Below are 21,323 nucleotides of genomic sequence, written 5' to 3' on the forward strand. Positions count from 1 at the left end.
AAAAACACTAGTAGGTCAGGAGGACTGACTGTGTGGAGTCATATGACCAACCATGGATACCTTCAGAAACGTAGGCAGACACCAGATTCTGCGGACCAATCAGAAAGTCCCGGTGCTGCCCCCATTGCCTGGGGTTCGCTGATGCTGCACGGCAGAGCATTGGCCAGCAGCACTCCATCCGCTGAGCAACTCGTCAATTATTGAGCTGAACAAAGTGCTGATGAGCTGTGTGACCTGGCTGGCTGGCTGTGTGAAGCTCCAACAGTAGTAGACTGAACTTTCCTAATTTACCAGATGTTGAAGCTTTATTAGAAGTAGACCTATGAAGCCAAAGCATCCAATATAGAGATAATTTAGTAAAAGGCTGATGCTCCTATGTGCCAGTTATTCTTTTGATGAACTAAGCAATCTCATATTGGCATTAGATTTGAGTATAATGACATGGAGCTACAATGGAATCCTATGGAAAAGTTAAGCAGCGTTTTAGGTTTTTATCCCACTTTGACAAACCCTTTGTCAAAGCCCAATGGTCAGACACCGTGGGTCACAACTGACCCAACAGTCTAGCAAAACCGACCTGCTCTTTAAGTCCACTGATCTGGATACATTCTGCAGCCCTGAGGCTTCATCTGACCAGCCATGTCTGACCTACCCCTGCTCGATACCCGAGAGTGCTCGATCAACACTACCCGAGAGTGCTCGATCAACACCACCCGTGGAGTGTCTGACTGCCTCAGAGCTGCATGCTGGGATATGAGAGGAGCGGACATGACAGTGTTCCTCTATCCATGCCCTATCAGCTCTTTCACCAATCCATTATTTCAGTGGTCCCAAAAACCGAGGGGTCCATAGATGGTCAAATCTCTAGAGTCTAGTAGGGATGGCTTAAATGCAGTGATCACCAGAGGCATTTTGAGTAGCTTTCACATGGAGCACTACAAGCAAAGTTACTGGTTGATAATAATAATCATCAGTGATCATTTGGAAAGCTCCAATGGTATCTTACCACCCATTTACATTTTGTATGATCACGTTTCTCAATAATCCCAGACATATGCTAATAACATAATGTAAAATACCAGACAGTGGCTATAAGTGCACTGGTTGGGTCTTGGTGACAACGGTTAACTAAGCAAAAGACTTGGACAGTGAATGGGAGAGTACTGTCTGAAAATATGGGGTTATTCTATGTATGGACCCATATGGCATTTCAGTATTAAATGTGTATTTTGATGAGTTAGGCTAGGCCTAGTCCACTCAGATAAATATTTACCCTTGTATCATAATAACAGCAGCAGAGTATTATGACAGAAAAGCACATAGAAAATGTCAGAAAATGTTTTGTAAGCTAGCGTTTAGCTCTATGGTCATACTTACTGCTGACTTTCATACTGCCAAATGCTGAGGGCTGCGGCAGTGCCTTGCAGCTCTCTGCAAAGGAGGTGGTTCTGGGCCGACCCGACATATTCCAATCCAAGATATCCCTGCTTCGTCTTCAGTCGAATCGTACTTTTCCCAGTTCTATTAGTCTTTGACTGTCCTCTGTAGAATGCTTTTTAAAAATAAATTTGAAAAGAAAATTGGTAGCTAATTCCACGATAGAGGTCTGCTTCTTCCTATATCGTTCTAGCACGAGCTAGCCAGCCAGCTAGCTAGCAAACCAATTTCGAACTGGTCAGCTGTGTCAGGTCTCGAGATGTCGTCCAGCCACATTCAGCAAGAATCTGTCATTTATTTTATTTTGTATGTTCTTTTCACTTACCTAGGCTAACGTTATAAAGGCATTCTATAAAATAACGGCCTGAGCCAGGTGTCTCATGAATTGGGCCTCTCAAAGTTGCCAGTACATAAAAAAGCACAGCCGTAAAAAGGAATAGGCTACCTACACTGGCATGAACGACAAGTCTGCTTACGTTTAATGATTCTCCAAAAAAAACAATATCAGGTCCAATAGCTAATCCTCATATTCTTATATTGAGACTAAAGGATCCGACAGCACCAGCCATGGCGGCTCCCAGTCTCAGACCGACCAACATTCAAATCGGACGAAATGAACAAAATTCCCGATTTCAGGCCGAAAGAAACGCACGGACGTTTCTTTGACAACTTCGCCCCCATAAACACGGAAGTAATTGTCGATAGTCCTTGCTGGCTGACGGCGACGTGAAAGACTATCCCAAATGTATTTTTTTGTTCAAAATAGTCATGATATAGCTCTACTAAATGTGAAATTCTCTTTTGATTCCTTCTTTCTCTGTCTGCTATTTCTCTTTGTCAGACTACGACCAATACAACGCAAATTACTTAAACTATTGAGTGGGTGACTCTCTTTGACGGTTTCCACTAGATAGCACAGCCACAAAGTCAAAGTGCCTATATCGTAAAGATTCAAGAAAAGAAAACATAGCTTTTTTTGGTCTTCATTTAAGGCTATGGTTAGGCATACGGTTAGCAGTGAGGTTTGGATTAAAAACAAATGTTAAGAAGATACATATTAGAAGTGGGCGGGGTTTGTGACTTTGTGGATGTGGTAACTAGTGACGACCCTCTTCGACGGCCTCTACGCAAATCTTAAACTACGGGAATCTCGAATTGTGCACGCGCAGGCAGACGCGAGGATGTCACGTCGACCAATCCAAAGCGAATCCATACGAAATTTGGGTAGAGACCGCAAGCCCAATGAGCGCGTTGATGTCGATAGCCTACTGCCGCTATTGTCAAGAAAAAGAAAAGGTATTTCGACATAACCACAGAGTTTATAATGGTGCAGTAGAGTGTATTCATGGATGCCAAGGAAAGCCAGGCGTCGCCAAATATTTGACAAATAAAACAATTTAAACATTCTCTTTCGTCTCTCTCTCTCTTTTAATAATTTTCCGTCAATTCGCAAGTGTCACCGGAAAAAGCATCCAAGCGAGGGAAACAGCGCCCCTCTGTCTAAGTATGTGTAGCCTATGTATCTGATGCTGTCTGGACCAAAATACTATGTTACCGCCGTAGCATCTGATTGATTGATGCCAGCAAGCGTTTGGCCTCCTTTGATTAAATAATTAGCCAATCAGCGTTGAGCTGAGCTCAACTGTGGGTTGTTCTGGTGCAGCAAAACGCCCCCCAAGGGAGGCTTGGTTTTACACCAATAAGTGTACATTTCCTAAACATTTGATGGAGATGGGGAGTTGGGCTTAATTCTCTGTACAGGCCAATGATTATGACGGCGATTCTGATCTAACCATTAATTAATATGTTGTAATAATAATAAGCCATTTAGCAGACGCTTTTATCCAAAGCGACTTACAGTCATGCGTGCATACATTTTTGTGTATGGGTGGTCCCGGGGATCGAACCCACTACCTTGGCGTTACAAGCGCCGTGCTCTACCAGCTGAGCTACAGAGGACCACCAGTTGTGCCACTGGCCTGAGACGATTGAAGTTCAATATGTAGCTTAGTAGGCTTTTTTATTTTTTTATTTCACCTTTATTTAACCAGGTAAGCCAGTTGAGAACAAGTTCTCATTTACAACTGCGACCTGGCCAAGATAAAGCAAAGCAGTGCGATAAAAACAACAACACAGAGTTACATATGGGGTAAAAAAAACATAAGGTCATAAAATACAACAGAAAATATATATACAGTGTGTGCAAATGTAGCAAGTTATGGAGGCTCACATTAACTAGTTAGCTAATTTAGCAGGTTCATTGTTGCCCATGCAAGGAAGTTAGGCTAGCAAGCATTTTTAGCTAGGTAGCCTATGACAACAGAAACTTAAAGTGTACTGTATGACAGAGCCAAAGACCATGTTGCCAACATGAAAGAGGAGGATAGCATTTGGCGTTCAACTAGTCTATAAGGAGGATAGCATTGGTGCTCAACTAGTCTATAAATAGGGTGAGTCAAAAAAAACTGCACCTGTACTGACCTCGCCTTCTGGATGATAGCGGGGTGAACAGGCAGTGGCTCACATGGTTGTTGTCCTTGATTATCTTTTTGGCCTTCCTGTGACATCGGGTGCTGTAGGTGTCCTGGAGGGCAGGTAGTTTGCCCCCGGTGATGCGTTGGGCAGACCGCACCACCCTCTGGAGAGCCCTGCGGTTGCGGGCTGTGCAGTTGCCGTACCAGGCGGTGATACAGCCCAACAGGATGCTCTCAATTGTGCATCTGTAAAGGTTTGTGAGGGTTGTAGGTGCCAAGACAAATTTCTTCAGCCTCCTGAGATTGAAGAGGCGCTGTTGCGCCTTCTTCACCACACTATCTGTGTGGGTGGACCATTTCAGATCTTCAGTGATGTGTACGCCGAGGAACTTGAAGCTTTCCACCTTCTCCACTGCGGTCCCGTCGATGTGGATAGGGATCGCTATTTCCTGACGTCCACGATCATCTCCTTTGTTTTGTTGACGTTGAGTGAGAGGTTATTTTCCTGGCACCACACTCCCAGGGCCCTCACCTCCTCCCTGTAGGCTGTCTCGTAATTGTTGGTAATCAGGCCTACTATTGTTGTGTCGTCTGCAAACTTGATGATTGAGTTGGAGGCGTGCGTGGCCACGCAGTCATGGGTGAACAGGGAGTACAGGAGGGGGCTGAGAACACACCCTTGTGGGGCCACTGTGTTGAGGATCAGCGAAGTGGAGGTGTTGTTTCCTACCTTCACCACTTGGGGGTGGCCCGTCAGGACGTTCAGGACCCAGTTGCACAGGGCAGGGTTCAGACCCAGGGCCCCGAGCTTAATGATAAGCTTGGGTGGTACTATGGTGTTGAATGCTGAGCTATAGTCAATGAACAGCATTCTTACCAAGCTTAAAGGGATAAACATTCAACATTGGCCATGCTGTCAATCCAGCATGATTTCTGCCGCGCTCAAAACAACTGGAAACTCAGAACTGGGAAATCTCAGACTTCAGTGAGTTCAAGACAACTGGGAACTCGGGAAAAAAATGAGCTCATCTAACTCGGAATTGCAAGAGCTCCGACCTGAAGATCATTGACGTCATCATGATTCAACCTTGTTTTTTTCTCAGTTCCCAATTGTCTTGAAAGCACCATAAATCCAGAGAATGCCAGACTTTGATGAAAAATTTGATGACATAATTCGCAGAAGAATGACTGCTGCGCTACCTTCCTGTTCGAGTGAGCACAGCACAACAAGGTGAGTCCAAAAATGTATTTTATGCTGCTGCATAAATGATGTAATAATATGCCAGGGAGATATGTATACTGTAGCTAAGAAAGTTATACAAAGTGTATGTTGTGTAGTAAGCTGTTAGTAGCCCATGTGCCTCACCCTAATAATTTGGTATATTTTCCCCTCTTAATTTTGCCTATTGTTCTGACTTGGTGGTGCACATGTAGCCTATAACCTGTTTTAGAGAAATGTAATCATCTAATATTGTAAGAACTTTCATTGTCTGCTTATATGCCCCCTTTATTTATCCTACATTTCTGACTTGGTGTACAGGGAGAATACTGTAAGAACGGCCCATGTTCTGAATTCTGTCGCTGTACATTTCAAAAGTGCTGAACAAATAGTTATATTGACCACTTCTGTCCTAGCTCGCTCATTAATGTCTTAATCGAAATTACGGATTGCCTCTTCTCCGTTCGTCGTTCCCTTATGCTATAGCTTGTACATCTCAATTGTCATTAGAAACCACATTTGTTTAAGCAAGTCAGCCATATCAGCTATACTACCGGTCAAAAGTTTTAGAACACCTACTTATTCAAGGGTTTTTCTTTATTTTTACTATTTTCTATATTGTAGAATAATAGTGAAGACATCAAAAATATGAAATAACACATATGGAATCATGTAGTAACCAAAAAAGTGTTAAACAAATCAAAATATATTTTATATTTAAGATTCTTCAAATAGCCACCCTTTGCCTTGATGACAGCTTTGCACACTCTTGGCATTCTCTCAACCAGCTTCATGAGGTAGTCACCTGGAATGCATTTCAATTAACAGATGTGCCTTCTTAAAAGTTAATTTGTGGAATTTATTTCCTTCTTAATGCGTTTGAGCCAATCAGTTGTGTTGTGACAAGGTAGGGGGGGTATACAGAAGATAGCCCTATTTGGTAAAAGACCAAGTCTATATTATGGCAAGGACAGCTCAAATAAGCAAAGAGAAATGACAGTCCATCAATACTTTAAGACATGAAGGTCAGTCAATACGGAACATTTCAAGAACTTTGAAAGTTTCTTCAAGTGCAGTCGCAAAAACCATCAAGTGCTATGATGAAACTGGCTCTCATGAGGACCTCCACAGGAATGGAAGACCCAGAGTTACCTCTGCTGCAGAGGATAAGTTCATTAGTTACCAGCCTCAGAAATTGCAGCCAAAAATAAATGCTTGGGCCAAGAAACGCGAGCAATGGACATTTGTCCAAATTGGAGATTTTTGGTTCCAACCGCCGTGTCTTTGTGAGACGCGTTGTGGGTGAACGGATGATCTCTGCATGTGTATTTCCCACCGTAAAGCATGGAGGGGGAGGTGTTATGGTGTGGGGGTGCTTTGCTGGTGATTTATTTAGAATTCAAGACACACTTAAACAGCATGGCTACCACAGCATTCTGCAGCGATACGCCATCCCATCTGGTTTGGGCTTAGTGGGACTATCATTTGTTGTTCAACAGGACAATAACCCAACACACCTCCAGGCGGTGTAAGGGCTATTTTACCAAGAAGGAGAGTGATGGAGTGCTGCATCAGATGACCTGGCCTCCACTATCCCCCGACCTCAACCCAATTGAGATGGTTTGGGATGAGTCGGACCACAGAGTGAAGGAAAAGCAGCCAACAAGTGCTCAGCATATGTGGGAACTCCTTCAAGGCTGTTGGAAAAGCATTCCAGGTGAAGCTGGTTGAGAGAATGCCAAGCGTGGGCAAAGCTGTCATCAAGGCAAAGGGTGGCTATTTGAAGAATCTCAAATATAAATTATATTTTAATTTGTTTAACACTTTTTTTGGTTACTACATGATTCCATATGTGTTATTTCTTAGTTTTGATGTCTTCAATATTATTCTACAATGTAGAAAATAGTAAAAATAAAGAAAAACCCTTGAGTTAGTAGGTGTACAGTTGAAGTCGGAAGTTTACATACACTTAGGTTGGAGTCATTAAAACTTGTTTTTCAACCACTCCACAAATGTATTGTTAACAAACTATAGTTTTGGCAAGTCGGTTAGGATATCTACTTTGTGCATGACACAAGTAATCTTTCCAACAATTGTTTACAGACAGATTATTTCACTTATAATTCACTGTATCACAATTCCAATAGGTCAGAAGTTTACATACACTAAGTTGACTGTGCCTTTAAACAGCTTGGAAAATTCCAGAAAATGATGTCATGGCTTTAGAAGCTTCTGATAGGCTAATTGACATCATTTGAGTCAATTGGAGGTGTACCTGTGGATGTATTTCAAGGCCTACCTTCAAACTCAGTGCCTCTTTGCTTGACATCATGGGAAAATCAAAAGAAATCAGTCAAGACCTCAGAAAAAAATGTGTAGACCTCCACAAATCTGGTTAATCCTTTGGAGCAATTTCCAAAAGCCTGAAGGTACCATGTTCATCTGTACAAACAATACGCAAGTATAAACACCATGGGACCACGCACCCGTCATACTGCTCAGGAGGGAGACGCGTTCTGTCTCCTAGGGAGACGCGTTCTGTCTCCTAGAGATGAATGTACTTTTGTGCGAAAAGTGCAAATCAATCCCAGAACAACAGCAAAGGACCTTGTGAAGATGCTGGAGGAAACAGGTAATAAAGTATCTATATCCACAGTAAAATGAGTCCTATATCGACACAACCTGAAAGGCCGCTCAGCAAAGAAGAAGCCACAGCTCCAAAACCGCCATAAAAATGCCAGACTACGGTTTGTAACTGCACATGGGGACAAAGATCATACTTTTAGGAGAAATGTCCTCTGGTATGATTAAACGAAAATATAACTGTTTGGCCATAATGACCATCGTTATGTTTGGAGGAAAAAGGGGTGGCTTGCAAGCCGAAGAACACCATCCCAACCGTGAAGCACGGTGGGGGCAGCGTCATGCTGTGGGGGTGCTTTGCTGCAGAGGGCACTAGTGAACTTCACAAAATAGATGGCATCATGAGGAAGGAAAATGATGTGGATATATTTAAGCGACATCTCAAGACATCAGTCAGGAAGTTAAAGCTTGGTCGCAAATGGGTCTTCCAAATGGACAATGACCCCAAGCATACTTCCAAAGTTGTGGCAAAATGGCTTAAGGACAACAAAGTCAAGGTATTGGAGTGGCCATCACAAAGCCCTGACCTCAATCCTAAAGAAAATATGTGGGCAGAACTGAAAAAGTGTGTGCGAGCAAGGAGGCCTACAAACCTGACTCAGTTACACCAGCTCTGTCAGGAGGAATGGGCCAAAATTCCCCCAACTTATTGTGGGAAGCTTGTGGAAGGCTACCCGAAATGTTTGACCCAAGTTAAACAATTGAAAGGCAACACTACGAAATACTAATTGAGTGTATGTAAACTTCTGACCCACTGGGAATGTGATGAAAGAAATAAAAGCTGAAATAAATCATTCTCTCTACTATTATTCTGACATTTCACATTCTTAAAATAAAGTGGTGATCCTAACTGACCTAAGATAGGGATTTCTACTAGGATTAAATGTCAGGAATTGTGAAAAACTGAGTTTAAATGTATTTGACAAAGGTGTATGTAAACTTCCGACTTCAACTGTATGTTTTTTTTAAAGGCAGTAAATGAGGCTGAATGAACTGTTTCGCTGCCAGACAAGGCTCCGCTGATAACCAGGTGTAGTGGTGGTAAGGATTCACTCCATGGTGCTGAAAAGAAAGCTCTCAGTTTGTGGGCACCGTTTGTCACCGTTATAGTGGCAATGAATGTATTGCTTAGTGTTATCTAGTCGCTTCGTTGGCATGCATCTAAAAACATATATATTTTGTCCCACCAAGATTTACATTTTAAAATTGCCACCGGATTGGACTTACATTTTTTTTTATCTTTAAGTTTGTTTTCAGTGTATTAAACTAAGCATATATGGCCTTATTGATTTGATTATGTTTAAGTTGAAATGGTGCTGGAATAGCGGAGGCAGTGCTCCTGTTGTCTTTTTGCTGACTTGTGGTAACTCCGTGGTTCTAAATCAGTAGTTGTTTAGTAAATATTTACTTTGTGGACTTCACCGGACAGATGTTGCTCTCCGGTTTTGGGATGAAGCAAATGCATGTGTGTAGTTGAATTTATTCCACCACTGTGTGACTGTTGTATTTTTGTTGTCACAGGCTTATTGTATATCACGGTGGCGTATGAACAAATGGGTTATAGAGCAAACAACGCAATTATCACAACATACAGTGGGGAAAAAAAGTATTTAGTCAGCCACCAATTGTGCAAGTTCTCCCACTTAAAAAGACGAGAGAGGCCTGTAATTTTCATCATAGGTACACGTCAACTATGACAGACAAAATGAGATTTTTTTTCTCCAGAAAATCACATTGTAGGATTTTTTATGAATTTATTTGCAAATTATGGTGGAAAATAAGTATTTGGTCAATAACAAAAGTTTCTCAATACTTTGTTATATACCCTTTGTTGGCAATGACACAGGTCAAACGTTTTCTGTAAGTCTTCACAAGGTTTTCACACACTGTTGCTGGTATTTTGGCCCATTCCTCCATGCAGATCTCCTCTAGAGCAGTGATGTTTTGGGGCTGTCGCTGGGCAACACGGACTTTCAACTCCCTCCAAAGATTTTCTATGGGGTTGAGATCTGGAGACTGGCTAGGCCACTCCAGGACCTTGAAATGCTTCTTACGAAGCCACTCCTTCATTGCCCGGGCGGTGTGTTTGGGATCATTGTCATGCTGAAAGACCCAGCCACGTTTCATCTTCAATGCCCTTGCTGATGGAAGGAGGTTTTCACTCAAAATCTCACGATACATGGCCCCATTCATTCTTTCCTTTACATGGATCAGTCGACCTGGTCCCTTTGCAGAAAAACAGCCCCAAAGCATGATGTTTCCACCCCCATGCTTCACAGTAGGTATGGTGTTCTTTGTCCTCCAAACACGACGAGTTGAGTTTTTACCAAAAAGTTATATTTTGGTTTCATCTGACCATATGACATTCTCCCAATCCTCTTCTGGATCATCCAAATGCACTCTAGCAAACTTCAGACGGGCCTGGACATGTACTGGCTTAAGCAGGGGGACACATCTGGCACAGCAGGATTTGAGTCCCTGGCGGCGTAGTGTGTTACTGATGGTAGGCTTTGTTACTTTGGTCCCAGCTCTCTGCGGGTCATTCACTAGGTCCCCCGTGTGGTTCTGGGATTTATATTTTTTTTTGCTTGTGATCATTTTGACCCCACGGGGTGAGATCTTGCGTGGAGCCCCAGATCGAGGGAGATTATCAGTGGTCTTGTATGTCTTCCATTTCCTAATAATTGCTCCCACAGTTGATTTCTTCAAACCAAGCTGCTTACCTATTGCAGATTCAGTCTTCCCAGCCTGGTGCAGGTCTACAATTTTGTTTCTGGTGTCCTTTGACAGCTCTTTGGTCTTGGCCATAGTGGAGTTTGGAGTGTGACTGAGGTTGTGGACAGGTGTCTTTTATACTGATAACAAGTTCAAACAGGTGCCATTAATACAGGTAACGAGTGGAGGACAGAGGAGCCTCTTAAAGAAGAAGTTACAGGTCTGTGAGAGCCAGAAATCTTGCTTGTTTGTAGGTGACCAAATACTTATTTTCCACCATAATTTGCTAATAAATTCATTATAAATCCTACAATGTGATTTTCTGGATTGTTCTTTCTCAATTTGTCTGTCATAGTTGACGTGTACCTATGATGAAAATTACAGGCCTCTCTCATCTTTTTAAGTGGGAGAACTTGCACAATTGGTGGCTGACTAAATACTTTTTTTCCCCACTGTATGGCTTTTTTACTGGTTTGATTTGGCTTCCTCAGTGATTTTACCCACACACCACTACTGTAACAGTGCAACCAGGTAGGCTACATGAAGGATGTAGACATGAAGGATGATGCTACACCAGCCGGACTGCACTAGTGGAATAATGCTGCTGTACTACATAATTCTTTAAATATGTAAACCTTGTAGTCTGAAAGATAATCCAGAAGTAAACTGTGTAGTTTATTTCCCTCACCCTGTTTTATTAATTCATCCGTTCATTGTCCATTCTGGTGTGAGTAGACCCTTAATTACTTTAGGTAGGCTTAGTATCCTTATGAGTAACAGGCAGGCTTATGGGTTTCCTCATAGCATCTTCTTCAAGGATGACAGATGCGGGACACATTAAAGTTTAATGGAAAATCTGAACGGAGAGAAATGTTCCTATCGTTATGCTACGGATTATAATGGCATGTGGCACAGGCTAGACCATTTATGGTGGCATTCTTGACACATCTGGACTTGGACAACAGGATCATTTAAATTAGAAAAATAATCAACAGTAGCCTTAGATTTAGATGCATGACTTTATTTAGTTATCCAATGTTTAATAGGCCCAATGAAAACTGGGACTGGGATTCCTGCTGAGTCATATTGTCGAGCCAGGGCAGCAACGAGTTCCATAAATCATGTTCCATCAAAATGTCTAAATGCCAGGAGGATCTCCAGACCCAACCCGGGAGTACCTCAAAATCCACAGAGGGAAACTCAGCCAAGAGTTTTATAGCCTAAGAAAATCATGGGTGGGAACCTGCTTTTAAGTGGTGCTGATTAGGCCTACTCTATATTTGAACTTGGGAGGACTGCTTTTAAACCAAATAAGTAAATATATTGCTGCAGTAAAGTCAGGCCTGCTAGGTCTACTCATTATAATGTTGAAGTGTTTTTAGTCCATTTACAGAGAGCTGCTGAAGCGTAGCCCACTGGGCACAGACATCAATTCAACGTCTATTCCACGTTGGTTCAACATAATTTCATTGAAATGACATGGAAACAAATTGATTCAACCAGTGGGAGGTGTTTTTCAGTGAAATAACTATACAGGCCTTGGCATTCATGCAGTGTCAGGACCTGAGGAATACTGTCCCAGCATGCCATGCTGACTCTTTATGAGGCTGTTCAATACAGTCAAATCTATAGTTGCTACAATCCTTTCTCCTGCAAGGTCTGTGTGCTCCTCTCATTCCTCTTTCCCTTCATCTGAGTGTATCTTGTCAGAGAATATTAATTATGTAATTTGGGAAACTCATAACAAAGCACCGTAACGACAGGTTCTTTTCACAGAGTTGCACAGCTAATTTACCATTGATTCATGCACAAGGACAAGAACAAGAATAAGTGCTCGTTGCAATACGAAAAACCTCTTCTTACAGCCCACAAGAAGATCAAACCATTGACAGTAAAGGGGTCTGGTTCTAACAACACATGTGGGCTCTCCCTAACCGAGTCTGTAGTACCTACATGTTTCAAGCAGACCACCATAGTCCCTGTGCCCAATAAAGTGAAGGTAGCCTGCCTAAATGACTACCGCCCCGTTCACCCACGACTGTGTGGCCAGGCAACACTATCATTAAGTTTGCTGACAACACAACGGTGAGACCGACAATGAGGAGACAGCCTATAGGGAGGAGGTCAGAGACCTGGTAGTGTTGTGCCAGGACAATAACCTCTCCCTCAACGTGAGCAAGACAAAGTAGATGATCGTGGACTACAGGAAAAGGAGGGCTGAACATTCCACCATTCACATCGACAGGGCTGTAGTGGAGCGGGTCGAGAGTTTCAAGTTCTTTGGTGTCCACATCACCAACAAACTATCATGGTCCAAACACACCAAGAAAGTCGTGAAGAGGGCACGACAACACCTTTTCCCCCTCAGGAGACTGAAAAGATTTGGAATGGTTGTAAGGGCTGGTGTGAGGTGTGACCCAGGTGCCGTGCAGGATAGACAGTAGGCAGAGATGGTGAAACAAGGATCTTTACTGGTGGTCCCAAAACCAGGATACAAAATAACGGACTTGTCACGATAAAATAAAGGAGGAGCAAATTGGTCTCCAAAAAGGCTGACAGCAAACATAGGAAATACTAACTACGACTGAAAACAACAATGAAACAGGGAGAACACTTCTCAAGTACCTGTACATACGTCTCGCGATCAGACACTGATTAGTACTGTTTGGCATCGAGAAACTAGCAGAGAAAACAGAGCAAGGGAACACAGGGAAGTGAGGGCATAAATACACAGGTGAACAGGTAGACACAGGTGACACCAATAGGATAATAATTAGTCCAGACTGTTTTTTTTATTATTTTTTATTTCACCTTTATTTAACCAGGTAAACCAGTTGAGAACAAGTTCTCATTTACAACTGCGACCTGGCCAAGATAAAGCATAGCAGTGCGATAAAAACAACAACACAGAGTTACATATGGGGTAAAACAAAACAAAAATCAAAAAAAAAAATACAACAGAAATACAATTAATATACAGTGTGCAAATTTAGCAAGTTATGGAGGTAAGGCAATAAAATAGGCTATAGTGCAAAATAATTACAATTTAGTATTAACACTGGAATGATGTGCAAGAGATGATGTGCAAATAGAGATACTGGGGTACTGGGGTACAGATGAGTACTGTGAGTGAGGAGGGCCTAAAGTTGTCGGAGGATGACACCTAGTGGGTCGCTCCGGAACTGCGACCCCCTCCTGTAACACATGGGTCCCCAGATCTTTACAAAGTTCTACAGCTGCACCATCGAGAGCATCCTGACCGGTTGCATCAACACTTTGTTGCTTTTATGAATTTTGTCTTGCTGCTTTTTGTTCTATGTTGCTCTGTCTGTATGCTACGTCTTGCTTGTCCTATGTTGCTATGTCTGTATGCTATGTCTTGTTCTATGTTGTTATTGTCTATATTGTAATTGTTTTTAATAACCTGCCCAGGGACTGCGGTTGAAAATTAGCCGGCTGGCTAAAACCGGCACGTTTACTGAAACGTTGATTAATGTGCACTGTCCCTGTAAAAATAAACTTAAACTTAAACCTCGTGGTATAGCAACTGCTCGACATCCAACCGTAAGGCACTACAGAGGGTAGTGTGTACAGCCTAGTACATCACTGGGGGCAAGCTTCCTGCCATCCAGGACCTATATACTAGGCGGCGTCAGAGGAAGGGCCAAAAAAATGTTTAAAGACTCCAGTCACCCAAGTCATAGACTGTTCTCTCTGCTACCGCACGGCAAGTGGTACCAGAGCGCCAAGTCTAGGTCCAAAAGGCCCCTTAACAGCTTCTACCCCCAAGCCATAAGACTGCTGAACAACTAATCAAATGGCCACCCGGACTATTTACATTGACACCCCACACTGAGCTAAGCACAAGTTCATTAGCAACATCATCTAACACTTACCCATGTAATTAAATACATTTCTGAAATAATGCCCCTAACGATGTGGTTACATCCACTTTGAAGCAAGTTTAGTTCTTACTGTGCTGTAGTACATATTAAAGGAGCGGTTTACTTTTTTTAACCAAATCTTTTAACCATGTTTTTTGCGATTTCACTTGGTTTTGAGAAACTTACCCCACCAGCAATAGACTTCCTCATTGCTCATTCTGCAGTATGGGGGCCATGGATAAACATCAACAAAGGCTCCAAAAACACCCAAATACTTCCTTTTAGAAACGGCAAAGCTCTCAGTATAGTGATGCAGGTCTTTAGATGTTGTACACAGTAAAAAATAAAGTACTACTTAAGTAGTTTTTTGGGGTATCTGTACATTACTTTACTATTTATATTTTACTTTTCCTCCACTACATTCCTAAAGAAAATATGTACTTTTTACTCCCATACATTTTCCCTGACACCAAAAAGTGCTCGTTACATTTTGAATGCTTAGACAGGACAGCAGTATGGTCCAATTCACACACCTATCAATATAACGCGTTGTAATTCCTACTACCTCTGATCTGGCGGACTCACTAAACACAAATACTGCATTTGTAAATTATGTCTGAGTGTTGGAGTGTGCCCCTGTCTGTCCGTAAAGATAAAAAAGAAAATCATGCTGTCTGGTTTGCTTAATGTAAGGAATTTGATGTATAGCATTTACCTTTTTATTTTGAAGTATGACAATTGAGTACTTTTTTCCACCACTGTACTTAAGTACATTTAAAACCAGATACTATTAGACTTTTACGCAAGTAGTATTTTACTGGGTGACTTTTACTTTTACTTGAGTCATTTTTTATTAAGGTACAGTATCTTTACTTTTACTCAATAATGACAATTGAGTACTTTTTCCACCACTGGTTTTACACATGAAGTTTCAAATGCCACGTGTAACATGTCCCACCCACTGTAGTCAGCACATTCCCATATCTGCAGTTCTGCACGTTCGTAGTGCTGTCTTATCTATAGAAACTCATAGATAATGGAGAGAAGATTATCTCAGGTATCTTCATGAGCCATACCATCTTCAACTATCTTCCCACGCAGCTGCCTCCCAGTTGAACACTACTGAAATATAAGTGCCCAGGTAGATGTACTGTACTTCAGCCAAGACACAAGTGTGACAGTATTGCTATGGAATGCATAATTGAAGCAATTCAACTCCATAATGAGAACACTTTCCTGATATCAGAATTCTACAGTTCCAGGAATTGATTAACATTAATGGTGAGAGCCTTCCATGGGTAGTTTACAAAAGAAGCATGATGTTATTATATATATTTTTTAAATCTCACAATAATTATCCATTATATCCAAATTACAATAGAAATCCTATACAATTGTCTTTGGACTTCCCTTTGCCAACTAAGCCTTCTGTCCTCACCCCTTGAAATTAGAAGACATGGGGAATTCTTTCACTCACCTCTAAGTATATCTCAAAAGAGATGTGTCATCATACCACTGGCACTGCCACTTCAGTTCTGTAGGGGTGAAGAGTGCAAGCCAGGCACAGACAAATGGGGGATTTTTGCGAGAGCATTCAGCGCAATCTCTTTATCTGCAGGATTACTTTACCACCCAATTAAGAGCTGTTTAAGAGCACGTAAAAGGGATGGCCATGGTATAAGATTAGGAATGCTTAAACTTTTGTTGCTATCTTACATGTTCATCAACAATATGGAAGACAAAATCACTTTTGTATGTGACGGTTCTGAAATAGGTTATATCCATGTAGGTGCAAAATCCCTTCAAAGGGGTTGGCCTGAGAGGTTTAACGCAACCCGGACACAGACATAGAATAAAATGGGACAACACAATATCATGAAATATTACACTTTATTATGAATGAAAGTACATTATGCTACATTCTTCACATTGGAATGATTATTGCCACAGGTATGAACAGCATTATCTTATGTATCCAGTTAACAGAACAGTACTCATATCAATGATATACTGTATGTATAAAATATACAGATATAATATAAAGATATTAATTTCATTTTATTCAAATGAATGATTTATTGAAATGAATCAAACCAATGTAAAATATTTGATTCACAGTACAAGCTCTGGATTAGTCTCTTTTTGCAAGAGATCATCACATTAACATACACAACTTTCCCCTTGGTTTGTAACACCAAATAGTTGTTTTGTGAGATAAGGGAAGGCATTAATGGTGTGTAAATGCTACAGGCGACAGCGACTATATTAGCACTGCATGTGCAAGCAGCCAAAGTGTCAACAGAAGTATAACGATTAAAGGGTAATTTAAGAAGAGAGAGGTGATTTAAAACAAGCATGGAACACATTCTGCGTTTCTGAATCTAAATTATATTGTAAAAAAAATCAATTTTACATCCAATTCAATCATCCCTTCATGTTAACACAGAAACTAGAAACTGAGGATCTACATAAAAATACATTTAATGAGTGCTCTACAACTAAATCAGTACTCCATGAGCTTCAGTTAGATGTTTAAAACGCTGTAATAACAATAATAATCTGTGGTTCATTTATGTTACAATCAGTCCTTGAGAAATCCTACATCTCATGTTGAAAGTGGCACTCTATTGTAAGTGAACTGCTCAGTGTCAGTGTTTATTGTGTTTGGCACAGGAGAAGTTGGGTTAGTCAGGTCAGTTGGGAGTCATGGAAACTGTCCATCATCCAGTATATGTTTCAGTGAACTCGAGGTCCTTCCACTTCCTTCTATCCCAGAAGAACTCTCTGCAGCCTGCCGGCCGACACGCCCTTCTCGTCCTCCGACTCAGCGTCGCTCTGCAGGTTGGAGCTGCAGGGAGAGGTGCATTCTGGGGAGCACAGGTAGTGCATGAAGGGTAGCCGATACTTCCCACAGAAGTCCACAAACTTGATGTGCCTCACACGCGAGTCAAAGTACACACCTGAGAGGAAGGAGACAAGTTGCACAACAATATGAGAGCAATACAAATATCTCAAGGTGTGATTTTATTTACAAAGAGGATTTTTGAATATGTTTTATTTGAATCTTTCCTGAAATTATTGAGGAGGACCAGCCTCCTCTTCCTCCATGGACGAGCCTCCTCCACTCACAAATGCTAGTACATAAGTATGTAACCTAAACTTGTCCCCTCTCCTCCACTTACCGGTACATTTAGGGTTGGGACACTTGCTGGCCAGGTCCAGGTAGTGCACCAGGTTTCCAGGCAGGTCATTGGGGTGGTAGGGCATGCTGCGGGACTTTATGGTCCGTCCAGCCAGCTCCAACAGGGAGGTAGGGTCGTAAGTCAGGTCCTTGATGAAGCAGATCATCAAGGGTTTGCCGTGGAGACTGAGCTCCTGCAGGTGAACCAGGCTGAGGATCTCCCGCGGTAGGTAGGTGAGCAGGTTGTTATGGAGACTGAGGCAGCGCAGAGAGTAGAGTCTACAAACAGACATATTCAGACATGGCCGTGAATCATGGCTTTAGCTCAGGAGGCTAACACAGTCTTATGACACACAGGAGACCCAAGTTTTCTTTTAAAACAGTCAGTTACATGAGCGAGCTACTAACTTTCACATTATGTAAAGTCAGTGTTGGATGGCCCTCACCTGGTGAGTTGGGGCAGTACACTCTGTATCTGGTTGTCACAAAGGACCAAGTATCTGAGACCGTGAAGGTTGGCCAGCTCTGGGGGGATGGAGGTGATAAAACATCTTCAGACTGCATCAGATCAGAGAAAAGTGTTTTTCTTCATACTTGGAATGACAGGAAACATTGCTAAATTAACATACAGATGTAGGATCTTTATTTGAACCAGTTTTCTACAGCATAAAAATAATCCTGCAGCAACAGGAAATGTGAATTATTATGTGGATTGTATATAATGCACAATGTTCAAAGATCAATAATGGCCAAACAGTTTGAGTCTAAATCCAGAAGAAGCATATGGGTTCAAAGATCCCTGAGAACCAGCTGTATTGGACTGAGTGATCTGTTTTTTTTTGGAGAACCGCTGTGATAACTTTACACACATGCACATTCTACACTCTTGAACACCTCCAGAACACCTGCCAACTTTCTCTGATAAAGCTGACAATAGAAGAAAGAGAGAGGAGATAGAGGGAGACTTAGCTAAGAATTTAACTCCAGTGTTTGACAATTGTATGTCAACGGAAGAGACAGAAGAAGAGAACAGATGATTGTAAAATAACTCTGATTGTAAAACGTATTCTCTTTTTAGAGAGAGCGAGAGAGAGAGAGAGAGAGAGAGATCCTATGATAAACGTCAAGAGGGGAGGCCTTATGATGCAAAGCACAGCTGCTAACTTAGCTACAATACAGTCTGAAACTGCTATAGGCTTTTGGGTGGTGTCCAATGGACGTTTTCATCCTGTCTTTATTCTATACATTATTCGCTCTGTTACAAATCCTAAACCCTCATTTTCCTCTCACGGTGCCAGTTCCCCACTGTGGCAAGGCAATATGTCAAATGACCTGGTTTTGTAACATGGCACACAGCCAGCCAGACAGGCTAAACCACACTGATGAGCCGACTCCAAAGATGTGTCAATGCAGCAACAAGATGGAGGAGACTATGGGCTCCTGTACCATCATGCAGGACATAATCAGGAACCACATGCTCATGTGAAAACTATCTAGGTAAATACAGAAACAGTATTGATTTTATGCTAACTCATTTGCCCGTTATCTTAACCTTCACTATCTAGTTCCTGCATGCACACCATGAAATTACGGCTGCAGTTCTGGAGCCCCAGTCATTTCATTAAGACGACAACAGAGCTAAATATCCTAGCCTACTACTGCATAATGGTTATTATGAGCATGCTATTATCAGGTAGGGCAGCAAGTAGCCTAGCAGTTAAGAGGGTTGGGCCACTAACTGACAGGTCGCTGGTTTGAATCCCTGAGCTGACTAGTTGAATAATCTGCCGATGAGCCATTGAGCAAGGCACTTAACCCTAATTGCTCCTATGACTCGTTCTGGATAAGTGTCTGCTAAATGCCTAAAATGTAAATTATATATGATAAGGGAAACATAACCTTGATATTGTGTAGTAGTGTGATGTTGTTCCCCTAGATTATGCACCAAATTGCACACAAGGACAGTTCAAGTAGGCCAGGTGAAGAGGGGATATTAATAAGTTAATAATAATAATAATTCAATGTGTTTTCTTTATTTAATTACAGCTGCAAAGCTAATGTTATTTTTTGGTGTACAACATTTTTATATATCTATATTGTAAATACACCTAATTGTAAAAGTTTTGTATATTTTGGTTTGGTCCATCGTGGGTTATCTGTACTTACCCTCTTATTGTTCTCTTTTGCCTGACCTTCAACTAGCAAGGTGCCCGAGAGCTGTGGCTGCACCAAGGGCTAACATATTGTGTGTTGTCTCTTCGTGTGCAGGTCGAATAAAAATGATCCAACCATCAGAATTCCAGTTGTGGCAGTGTCCTAATTAAAAGTACACAACGCAGAACGAACCACGCTACAATATTGCAATTTCTTTATTCACATTTGAGTGTCCCAAAGATGGGTTATTAGAAGATAAGAGCTTAGAAGCTCACAAGCTTAAAGCTCATCATAAGTTTCAACAACCTCACTTCGTCATGCATAGCTGTATACAGGTAGTTGTTTGTTAAATGTCCGCCTTTATATTAAGTGGCTATAAAACTTATGATTACATGGTAATTACATGGTTTACTGCCGTGTGGGTAGTTAGTTGCATTGTAACAAATACCGTTAGTCTACATTGTTAAAACTCTGTTAACGCTATGATGTATCCGTAGTCTATTTTACCTGGTAACATTTTCTATCTCTATGGGGATAGCTTTGAGTCTGTTACCCCCAAGAGACAGATATTTTAATCGCTGCAGTTTTAGAAACTGAATGGGCACCTCTTCAAATATGTTCCCACTGAAGTTCAATGTGTCTATCTGCATGGACCCAAATTCATTTGGGAACGAAAATTCGTTCAAACGTTTGTTCTTGGCTATGAGTGTTTTGAGGTTTGACAAACGTTGAATGTCCTCACAGAGAACCGTTAATCCATTGTTGCTTATATCCAGAACTTCCAGTTTGGAGAATATACATACTGAAGTGGGAAACACTGTCAGTCGGTTGTTGTACAGGTAGAGTTGTTGGGTCACTCCTCCGTTCGTCACCGACAGTGTCCAAATTTAAACTCTCCAGATTCAGATGGGACATGTCCAAAATGCAATCCCCCTGATCAACTGTTGCAAATAGCTCCATATTCAATTCCAATGCTATCCAGCTAGTTCAAACATATGAATGAATTACAATGTGATTTTAAAAAGCGTAAGGTCTTTCAGTACTGATCACGACCGGATAAAGCCTCTTTATGCATTGCGCTACTTAGGCTCTTTATGCAGTCACACGACAGACATCACATGCACAGCTGTCACATTTGCACCAAATTGACATGTAGTCGGTGTTACAAGGCTGGTCAAGTGTTCCAGTCTCCGCCCCCAGTTTAAATTAACCCGTGTATGCCTGCTTGCTCCCGTGCCACAGAATGTCTCCATGTCCAGAAATCGAGCTTGCGCGCTCGTGTGGATGCTTTTCACATTGAAATACATGGTCAATTAACTTTGCAATTGGAAACCCCAGCTATCATTTCTGTTAGCCTACGAGGCCGGGGTGTTAAGCATATCCCAGTTTAGGTCATCAAGCAGTACGAACTCTGAGGATAGATGGGGGGCAATCAATTCACATATGGTGTCCAGGGCACAGCTGGGGGCTGAGGGGGGTCTGTAGCAAGCGGCAGTGAGAGACTTGTTTCTGGAAAGGTGGATTTTTAGAAGTAGGAGCTCAAACTGTTTGGGCACAGACCTGGATAGTATGATAGAGCTCTGCAGGCTATCTCTACAGTAGATTGCAACTCCATC

General features: G+C 41.8%; 1 protein-coding gene and 1 pseudogene across 5 annotated transcripts in view; both read right to left on the minus strand.

Annotated features, from left to right (window-relative positions):
• LOC311112442 (glycogen synthase kinase-3 beta-like) overlaps nucleotides 1-2,258 on the minus strand; it is a 36,767-nt gene extending 34,509 nt beyond the window's left edge. For all 4 annotated transcript variants that reach the window (XM_084155574.1, XM_084155572.1, XM_084155573.1 and 1 more), the window contains exon 1: nucleotides 1,378-2,258. In XM_084155574.1, the coding sequence (XP_084011700.1) occupies nucleotides 1,378-1,465 (88 nt within the window). In that variant the 5' untranslated portion in view covers nucleotides 1,466-2,258. The remainder of the gene's footprint in view (nucleotides 1-1,377) is intronic.
• Nucleotides 2,259-17,138: 14,880 nt separating this feature from the next.
• On the minus strand, nucleotides 17,139-20,734 carry LOC311111987 (leucine-rich repeat-containing protein 58-like; annotated as a pseudogene). The gene is made up of 4 exons: nucleotides 20,215-20,734; nucleotides 18,000-18,111; nucleotides 17,555-17,832; nucleotides 17,139-17,332 (listed from the first exon to the last, which is right to left on the minus strand). The product of its transcript is annotated as a leucine-rich repeat-containing protein 58-like (transcript).
• Between the last annotated feature and the right edge of the window lie 589 nt (nucleotides 20,735-21,323).

Source organism: Coregonus lavaretus (assembly GCF_964263955.1).
Source record: "Coregonus lavaretus genome assembly, chromosome: 38".
In the NCBI taxonomy this organism is placed as follows: Eukaryota; Metazoa; Chordata; class Actinopteri; order Salmoniformes; family Salmonidae; genus Coregonus; species Coregonus lavaretus.